The following is a 10,297-nucleotide window of genomic DNA, read 5'->3' on the forward strand; positions in this document are numbered from 1 at the left end:
AACTGTCGATGCCCGTTTCTCAGATTTTGCTGAACACTGCATACTTTATTTTTGAGCTGTGAGGAAACATTCTTGTAATCTGACTAAAAACCTCTTTCTTTTCAGAGCAAAATGGAGCCATGTACCTTCCGACACCAGATCGATGACTGCAGATCCCTCTTTTCCAGTTTTCCTTCCTGTAGGAGCCATGTTCTCCTCTGTCCCCCATAGACTCAAACCCAGTGCTTGAAGCTCCTGACCACACCCACAACATACATGAGGGTAATGGGATTGAGCATTTATGGCAGCAACATAGGAGCCACAAAACGTTCTTTGTTCTTTGGCTCCAAAAAGACTGTCAGATTTCAGCCTCTTTTGATGGACTGTTTTATCACAGTTGACTTTAAATACAGCTTGTCTGATGACACAACACTTCCCTACATTCCATTTGTCAATGATGATTTGCAACTAGTTGGAGATTCTCAGAGCAGGAAGGAATCTTTTCATCCAGAGCAGGAACTGTCTTCTGCAATGCCTTGGACTTGAGCCTCCAGCCTCCACTTGAACACCATGTGAAGGGAACCTCAATACTTCATAAAATGGCCTTTCTCATTCATCTTCTTTCATGGGAACATTATTGTACCAGAGCTTTGAATATCATGGGCGCCATGACACCCCAGGAGAGTAGCCAGCAGGTTTGTACAATGGCCTGGGAATGGACTGATTATTATTATACATTTTCTGGCCTGAGAGAAAGCCAGAGTCCCCTGCTGTTAACAGCAACCCTGCCTAGGAGCTTGGAATCTTGGTAATCTGCCCGATTGGATCTATGGAGGTAGTCTCACCCTTTTTTTCTTTTGTGGGAAATTAAGTGAAATAATTATCAGACATATCATCACTTCCAGTGGAACTACAGAGACCTGGACCCAGCTGCACTATTTTAGTGTAAAAATAACGATATGGCTGGGTGCAGTGGCTCACGCCTGTAATCCTAACACTTTGAGAGGCCAAGGCGGGCAGATCACGAGGTCAGGAGATTGAGACCATCCTGTTCAACATGGTGAAACCCTGTCTCTACTAAAATACAGAAAATTAGCTGGGCATGGTGGTGTGTGCCTGTAGTCCCAGCTACTCAGGAGGCTGAGGCAGGGGAATTGCTTGAACCCGGGAGGGAGAGATTGCAGTAAGCCGAGATCGGGCCACTGCACTCCAGCCTGGCGACAGAGCGAGACTCTGTCTCAAAAAAAAAAAAAAAAAAAATTAGCCAGGTGTGGTGGTATGTGCCTGTAATCTCAGCTACCTGGGAGGCTGAAGTAGGATAATCACTTGAACCCAGGAGGCGGAGGTTGCGGTGAGCAGAGATCGTGCCATTGCACTCCAGCCTGAGTGACAGAGCAAGACTCCATCTCAAAAAAATAAATAAATAAAAGTAAAACATTCTCAGGAACCCAGAGTCCATAGGAGAGTTCTATTTCTGAATGACCTGGTGTATGCATGCATGTGTTTGTGTGCCTGCATGTATACGCCCACATGTGCACACACACAGGTGGAGTGGGGGTCCTCATTTGTTCACCAGAGGCTTCTTCGGTAAAAGAAGAGGTCTGCGTGATCAGGGTTTTCAAGCCTTCAGAGTTCTCGAGGGCTCCTGCAGGGACAGCTCCCCCTGTATCCCCAGTGAGTATTCTTCCCCCTTCCCCTACAACCAGAGCAGCACTCTGTATTTTGTCTACAAGTTGAGATTACCTATAAAATTCCATCCTGCATTTGCAAACCTGAACAAGAAAGGCTCCAAGTCACTGGGCTGGAGCTCTAGTCTTGTCCAGGCCCTGGTTCCTGGGTTCTGTGGTTCTGTAAGCGGAAACAGCAGCTGGGGCCTGGAGGCCTGGGTACAGCTGAGTAGGGAGCACTCGTGTGGGGCTAAATGAATGCAGTTGAAGGATCTGGAGAGTCTGGGACCCTACATGTCTTCCTTCTTTGCCTCCTTCCCAGGGACGCACTCTCTGAGATATTTTCGCCTGGGCGTTTCGGATCCTGGCCGTGGGGTCCCTGAATTTATTTCAGTTGGGTATGTGGACTCGCAGCCTATCACCACATATGACAGTGTCACTCGGCAGAAGGAGCCGCGGGCCCCATGGATGGCAGAGAACCTCGCGCCTGATCACTGGGAGAGGTACACTCAGCTGCTGAGGGGCTGGCAGCAGACATTCAAGGTGGAACTGAAGCGCCTGCAGAGGTACTACAATCACTCAGGTGTGCATGTGGCAGAGATGGACACTTCCCCCACCCCGCAGAGGGCCCTGGGCTGACCTCCAATGAGCGGATGCTGAATTGCACCTGCTGTGGCTTTTGGCAAAACCTGGGAAATCCAGTTGGTGGAGTTTAGGGACTCCCATCTGCCTGTGCATCTTCTGAACTGTCCCTCTCTCCACCAGGAGCAATCTGTCATTTGTCCCACCCACTCTTCCCCATCTCTGTATCCGTATCCACATCCCATTTCCACTCAGGCTTCTGATATGCATCTCTTTTCCCATTCTAAATTTGCCCATTTTCTATCTCACTTCCTGGTAGCCAGGCCTAGTGACTTGCTTATGCATAATGACAGTAACTTTCCCAGGGGTATTTCTGGCTCCTCTATCTCTCTCCCTCCTTCACTGCACTCAGAATAGCCACAAAGCTTATCAGTCATTCCCATTACAGGATAATTCCCCAAGGTGGGAATTAGCACACTCCTTTGACAGGCAGCATGTACTTCACAGATACCTGCTGTCAGGTGGGCTTCCATAAGAGGGACCTCCTAGGGACCCAGTGATGCCACGGCAGGCCTGGAGGGTGACATACTGTAGACCAGAGGATGCTTCCAGCCATGCCCCCACTCCCAGCACTTGAGAGTCCACCTCTGTCCCTGTGTGGACCCCTCTGGGCTTGCGTGTGTGTTCCAGGGTTTCACACTTACCAGAGAATGATTGGCTGTGAGCTGCTGGAGGATGGAAGCACCACAGGATTTCTGCAGTATGCATATGACGGGCAGGATTTCCTGATCTTCAATAAAGACAGCCTCTCCTGGCTGGCTGTAGATAATGTGGCTCACACCGTCAAGCAGGCATGGGAGGCCAATCAGCATGAGTTGCAATATCAAAAGAATTGGCTGGAAAAAGAATGTATTGCCTGGTTAAAGAGATTCCTGGAGTATGGGAACGACACCCTACAAAGAACAGGTAAAGAGAAAGAGAAGGCCTCATTCCCACATTGCCTGAACAACTGTTTCCATATGTAACTCTTTTAATCTAGGTTATATCCACTGTATCCTGAAAGCCATCTCTTTAGTTGGCCTATTGTGATATTGGCTAGAGCCCCCATGAGAACTTTCCCTGGTTACTTTTGAGCGGCATCTTGAGAAGATTTGACAGTTCCCCTTGTCTTGGCAGAGTGGAGTACCTCCAAGGGCACCTTGTTTTGGGGGGTCTATTGAGGCAAATTCTTCCATCAATGATAAGCTGGGAAATTCTTTAGGCAATAGAGCAAGTCTTACAAACTGTTTAGTTAACAAAGGGCTCACACACCACCAGTAGGAGTAAAAATCTGGATTTACCAAGACAAACAGAGGGTCTCTGCTTTACTAAAGGATTAATGAGGTTGGGCATGGTGGCTCACGCCTGCAATCCTAGCACTTTGGGAGGCTGAGGCAGGAGGATTGCTTGAGGCCAGGAGTTTAAGACTGGCCTGGGTAACATTGTGAGACCCAATCTCTATTTAAAAAAAAAAAAAAAAGGCTGAGCATGGGGCACATGCCTGTAGTCCCAGATACTCAGGAGGCTGAGGTGGGAGGATCTCTTGAGCCTGGAAGGTCAAGGCTGCAGTGAGCCATGACCATGATCAGCCTAGGTCACAGAGCAAGACGCTATTTAAAAAAAAAAAAAAAAAGTACTAATGATAAGATTCCTTTCAGCAAAGAGTTCCTCTTATACCTTGAAGATATGATTCAGTTGGTCAACTTTTAGTTCATACAGAACTTTTCATGTATGATCTTGTTATTCAAAATTAATCATGTCTGTATGACACTCCAGGAAACTCCTAGACAAAATGTGTGTGGGAAGAGTATGGGAAGCTCCCCTCTCCCGGCCTCTATCTACATTCAGTGTCCTAATGGATTTTCAAGCTTTTGGTCAAAACACATTCCTAAAAAAACAAACAAACAAAAAAAGAAAAAGCACTCCTAGAAGAGGATATTGAATTCATTTCTTACGGGCCCTGTCAAAAAGCACAGTCCCTCCTAGTAGCATTTATTTTACTTTTAATGTTGGAAAGCCTTCTTCTGCTACCAAATATCATGCCTTGGTAAAGAGACAAGGAAAGCATTGTTGGAGTAAAGGCTCTTCTCTATATTAGATTGGCCGATGATAAGGGAGGCAGGAGGCAAGTCGGAGATGAGCGGGAAGCAGTCCCTACAGATAGTGTCTTTGGTCTCAGTATGGCTGCATGACCCAATTTCAGCAAGAAACATTAAGGACAGGACTGTACGGAAAATTAACAGAGTAGTCACCAGGAAGCAAAGAACGTGGATACTTCTTTGGTGTCACGGCTGGAGCCCTTCTATGATATTAGTTTTTTTGAAGGTACAACCATGGCACGATCTACTACATATGTTTGTGCCTGATGGCAGTCATCAAAATGCCAGCCCAAGTACACAAGGCAATTCGGAGCCAAAACTGAGTAGGGATGACTGTGTTATTTACCTGCACTAAACACAGAGCTGAGAAGGAGGAGTTCTAATCTCCAGTCCATTACTAACTGACTTATAGGGAACAGTCACTTACACTTTTTGTGGGTCAGTTTTCCTTGACACATAAAGGTATTTCAAAGGTTACTAGTAAACAACCCCAGCACACTTTCCAAACAGTCAAAGCTGTATGACTTTCCCCCCTTAGAGGATGGAGCATGGCCCAACTCCACATTCTTCACTACCTGTCGCCTTGCTATTGTGTCGCCTTGCTATTGTGGCAGGTACACATAAATAAGTTTGTTGTTGATGAACCTGAGTTCTGGGTCATTCTTAGCTTTAGAAGTTTTCTGCAATAAAGAAAAATTAGGAAAGCCAGTTGCCAAGTTCTAATATTATACGCTTAGTACGTAAGGCACTTTGATTTAACTTTAGCTTCTTTTTCCTAGAGCCCCCACTGGTCAGAGTGAATCGCAAAGAAACTTTCCCAGGGGTTACAACTCTCTTCTGCAAAGCTCATGGCTTTTACCCCCCAGAAATTTACATGACATGGATGAAAAACGGGGAAGAAATTGTCCAAGAAATGGATTATGGAGACATTCTTCCCAGTGGGGATGGAACCTATCAGACGTGGGCATCAGTTGAGCTTGATCCTAAGAGCAGCAACCTTTACTCCTGCCATGTGGAGCACTGCGGTGTCCATATGGTTCTTCAGGTCCCCCAGGGTAAGGACGGGGATGGTGGCTGTCTGGGGAGAGCCTAGAGAAAGGGGTGAGCAGGAAGCCATGCTCCCTGCCAGGGAGGGGAGGGGAGGATAGATCACTGCCTCACCCAGTGTGCCTTAGAATGGGTCTTTTAAATAAGTGGTTCTCACACTTTTTGGAACCAGGACGCCTTCACACTATTAAAAAAATCATTGAGGACCCCAAAGAGCTTTTGTTGATGTGGGTTATATCTATTGCTGTTTACCACATTACAAATTAAAGATTTAAAAATTAAACACGAACGGGCACAGTGGCTCACACCTGTGATCCCAGCACTTTGGGAGGCTGAGGCAGGTGGATCACTTTAGGTCAGGAGTTTGAGACCAGCCTGGCCAACATGGTGAAACCCCATCTTTACTAAAAATATAAAAATTAATCAGGCATGGTGGTGCACACCTGTAATCCCAGCTACTCAGGAGGCTGAGGCAGGAGAATTGCTTGAACCTGGGATGGAGATCGCAGTGAGCCGAGATTGCACTACTGTACTCCAGCCTGTGCGAAGGGAGTGAGACTCCATCTCAAAAAAAAAAAAAAAAATCAAACACAATCCAGGCACAGTGGCTCACTCCTGGGCATGATGGCATGCACCTGTAGTCCCAGATACTCAGGAGGCTAAGGTGGGAGGATCGCTTGAGCCCAGGAGGTCGAGGCTGCAGTGAGCTATAATGGCACCACTACACTTCCACCTGGACGACAGAGTGAGACCCTGTCTCAAAAAAAAAAAAAAAAAATTAACACAAGAAAACACAAGCACATATTCCATTAGCAGTCAGATTGATGAGTGAGCAGCAACAGTAAGGAAAATGGTGTTGGGTTTCCTGATGATCACAGGGACAAAAGTCCCAGAAAGTTAACACAGAAGGGACTTGTGAATTTTTTCTTATTTGCTTGCTTTCAGAATCAGAAACTATCCCTCTCGTAATGAAAGCTGTCTCTGGGTCCGTTATCCTTGTCATTGTGCTGGCTGGAGTTGGTGTTCTAGCCTGGAGAAGAAGGCCCCGAGGTGAGAGGCACATGGAAGGGACCCAGGGGACTGCAGACTCTCCTGCGTCTCTCCAGAGTTTTATTTTCTGCATCTGCTGCTCCATGCTCCATTCAGAAATGGCTTGGCTGTCAGGCTGGGATCACAGAAGTATCCAGGACAACCCTCCCACCATGTAGGGGACACAAAGCATGGATAAAGCTTGCAGGGAGAGTGGTCTCTTTTCATAGGTGATGCCTGACATCAACAAAATAGTACAACATCTGTCCAGGGGAACTGCCCCCTAGAAGTTGGGTCAGAGAAGATATGGGGATCCTGATTTGTCTTTTTCCAAACCATCTTTTTATTATTAATTACTATTGACTTCTGAGGCAGTACCCTTTGTTTCAAGACTTCAGTCAGTTTTCCCATTTTGACCACCATTCTTTCATCCCAAGCATATGTAGTCCTTTTCCTTGTAAATTCATCTTTCAAAACGTTAAATGTGTAAGAGTAGATACCTTCAGAGAATGGGACTTAGAGTAAGGAAAAGAGGAGGAGAAGTAGGAGATACATAGGCTCTTGATAATGTGGAATAACATAAATTCATTCAATAAGTATACATTATAGACCTGCTGTGCTCCAGGCACTGTACTGGTTGCTGGGATATGACAATGAACAAGACAGACAGGATCCATGTTGTCATAGAGCTTACAACAGAGCCTGGTAAGGTTATCTCCTGCCTCTGGCTTCACTAATTGCTCAAACTGATCACAGGATAGTACTGATGAGACTATGCTTTGAACCCAAAGTGGACCAGAAGGTTGGTTTTCCTTCATAAACATAGACCTCAACTCCAATTCAGGTGATAACTGTACAAAAGCATGTTGTTAGATCAAAGTAAAACCAACCCCTTTACTAGAAAATCAGCTCAGAGGCTGGGCGTGGTGACTCACAACTTGTAATCCCAGCACTTTGGGAGGCTGAGGCAGGCAGATCACTTGAGGTCAGGAGTTTGAAATCAGCCTGGCCAACATGGAGAAACCCTGCCTGCCTCTATTGAAAATATTTTTTTAAAAAAATTAGCTGGGCGTGGTGGCACATGCCTGTAATCTCAGCTACTCAGGAGGCTGAGAGGAGAATCGCTTGAACCCTGGGGGCGGAGGTTGCAGTGAGCAAAGATCGCTCCGTTGCACTCCGGCCTGGGCAACAAGAGCGAGACTCCATCTCAAAAAAAAAAAAAAAAAGAAAAAGAAAAGAAAAGAAAATCAGCTCAGAGAGTTAATGGGTCGTTAATGTTTTCTTTATAGGTAAAGTACAGCACTAATCCTCATCCAATCAATGATAGTGAAACAAACAAAATTTTTTTTACAATGACATCTCTCTCCCAATAATTATATAAACTGTGAGTTCCTGCTTTTTATCTTACAGAGTTTACAAATTTGAGCTAAAGTTTGTCAAGTACCAAGAGAATCTTGACAAAACAGGCTAAAACTGTCGATGCCCGTTTCTCAGATTTTGCTGAACACTGCATACCTTATTTTTGAGCTGTGAGGAAACATTCTTGTAATCTGACTAAAAACCTCTTTCTTTTCAGAGCAAAATGGAGCCATGTACCTTCCGACACCAGATCGATGACTGCAGATCCCTCTTTTCCAGTTTTCCTTCCTGTAGGAGCCATGTTCTCCTCTGTCCCCCATAGACTCAAACCCAGTGCTTGAAGCTCCTGACCACACCCACAACATACATGAGGGTAATGGGATTGAGCATTTATGGCAGCAACATAGGAGCCACAAAACGTTCTTTGTTCTTTGGCTCCAAAAAGACTGTCAGATTTCAGCCTCTTTTGATGGACTGTTTTATCACAGTTGACTTTAAATACAGCTTGTCTGATGACACAACACTTCCCTACATTCCATTTGTCAATGATGATTTGCAACTAGTTGGAGATTCTCAGAGCAGGAAGGAATCTTTTCATCCAGAGCAGGAACTGTCTTCTGCAATGCCTTGGACTTGAGCCTCCAGCCTCCACTTGAACACCATGTGAAGGGAACCTCAATACTTCATAAAATGGCCTTTCTCATTCATCTTCTTTCATGGGAACATTATTGTACCAGAGCTTTGAATATCATGGGCGCCATGACACCCCAGGAGAGTAGCCAGCAGGTTTGTACAATGGCCTGGGAATGGACTGATTATTATTATACATTTTCTGGCCTGAGAGAAAGCCAGAGTCCCCTGCTGTTAACAGCAACCCTGCCTAGGAGCTTGGAATCTTGGTAATCTGCCCGATTGGATCTATGGAGGTAGTCTCACCCTTTTTTTCTTTTGTGGGAAATTAAGTGAAATAATTATCAGACATATCATCACTTCCAGTGGAACTACAGAGACCTGGACCCAGCTGCACTATTTTAGTGTAAAAATAACGATATGGCTGGGTGCAGTGGCTCACGCCTGTAATCCTAACACTTTGAGAGGCCAAGGCGGGCAGATCACGAGGTCAGGAGATTGAGACCATCCTGTTCAACATGGTGAAACCCTGTCTCTACTAAAATACAGAAAATTAGCTGGGCATGGTGGTGTGTGCCTGTAGTCCCAGCTACTCAGGAGGCTGAGGCAGGGGAATTGCTTGAACCCGGGAGGGAGAGATTGCAGTAAGCCGAGATCGGGCCACTGCACTCCAGCCTGGCGACAGAGCGAGACTCTGTCTCAAAATAATAATAATAATAACAACAACAACAACAACAGCAATATGTTTGGTGTCAGGAGAGGCTCAATTCTCATTGCTGCCTTTCCCATGCTGACTCATGGTAGCTGGGCATGACTTGCCTTCCTGCATAGGCTTAGTCTTCATATATATGCACTGGGAATCAATAGAAGCCCATGGTGAGGATGAACATCCCCTTAGTGTTTCTTACTCTGCCCAATCCCTGAGGCCTCACCTGACTCACCTCCTGCCCTGCCGTGTAGAGCTACCTGCCCTGGGGCTGCCAGTCACACATTCCTTGGTCCCACTTCTCTGACCCCATTTTGAGTCTGCACCTGAGCCTAATGCTTACTTCAGTGACCCCAACTTTGACAAGTGGCTTTTCTCCTGCACCTCAGGTTTGACCTCTGCTCTCCCTTGACCTTGACTGTGACATTTGACCTTTGGCTTTAAGCATTACAGCCTCAGATAAAGATACCTTCAGCCCAGGCACAGTGGCTCACGCCTATAATCCTAGCTCTTTGGGAGACTGAGACAGGTGGATTCCCTGAGCTCAGGAGTTCAAGACCAGCCTGGGCAGCACGGGGAAACCCTGTCTCTACTAAAATACAAAAAATTATCTGGGCGTGGTGGCGTGTGCCCATAGTCCCAGCTACTCGGGAGGCTGAGGCAGGAGAATCACTTGAACCCGGGAGGCGGAGGTTGTTGTGAACCAAGATCACACCATTGCACTCTAGCCTGAGTAAAGAGAGTAAAACTCCATCTTAAAAAAATAAAAATAAAATAAATAAATAATACCTAAAATTTTACAACCTTCATTTTACTGTAGATGGTTCAAGATTATATTAGTTCTTAATTATTTTAGCCTTGTTATTGCTTCATTACTTCATGATTGTTGAATACAGATGCTCAGTAATCATAACCTATGGAATATTTGATATCATGATCTAAATAAACATTAAAAACAAATAACTGTGCTATTACCACAATTATGTTTTGGCTTTGAATTGTCTTTACTGAATATTTTGGATCAAGAACACTAGATGAGAAACCTGTTTAACTCTGTTCCTTTTTTTTTTTTTTAACTCCACTATATTTATTACCTGTTTTTGTTTTTTTGTTTGTTTGTTTTTGATGTGCATATAGACAAAGATGTGGTACATTTAAAT

General features: G+C 45.3%; 1 protein-coding gene across 1 annotated transcript in view; it reads left to right on the forward strand.

Annotated features, from left to right (window-relative positions):
• LOC105518244 (major histocompatibility complex class I-related gene protein) overlaps positions 1–9,320 on the forward strand; it is a 22,954-nt gene extending 13,634 nt beyond the window's left edge. Inside the window, exons 3-7 of the mRNA XM_011951152.1 lie at positions 1,969–2,229; positions 2,919–3,194; positions 5,146–5,421; positions 6,359–6,463; positions 8,019–9,320. Of these exons, the coding sequence (XP_011806542.1) occupies positions 1,969–2,229; positions 2,919–3,194; positions 5,146–5,421; positions 6,359–6,463; positions 8,019–8,059 (959 nt within the window). The 3' untranslated portion in view covers positions 8,060–9,320. The remainder of the gene's footprint in view (positions 1–1,968; positions 2,230–2,918; positions 3,195–5,145; positions 5,422–6,358; positions 6,464–8,018) is intronic.
• Positions 9,321–10,297: the final 977 nt, after the last annotated feature.

Source organism: Colobus angolensis, unplaced genomic scaffold, assembly GCF_000951035.1.
Source record: "Colobus angolensis palliatus isolate OR3802 unplaced genomic scaffold, Cang.pa_1.0 Scaffold315, whole genome shotgun sequence".
Lineage (NCBI taxonomy): Eukaryota > Metazoa > Chordata > Mammalia > Primates > Cercopithecidae > Colobus > Colobus angolensis.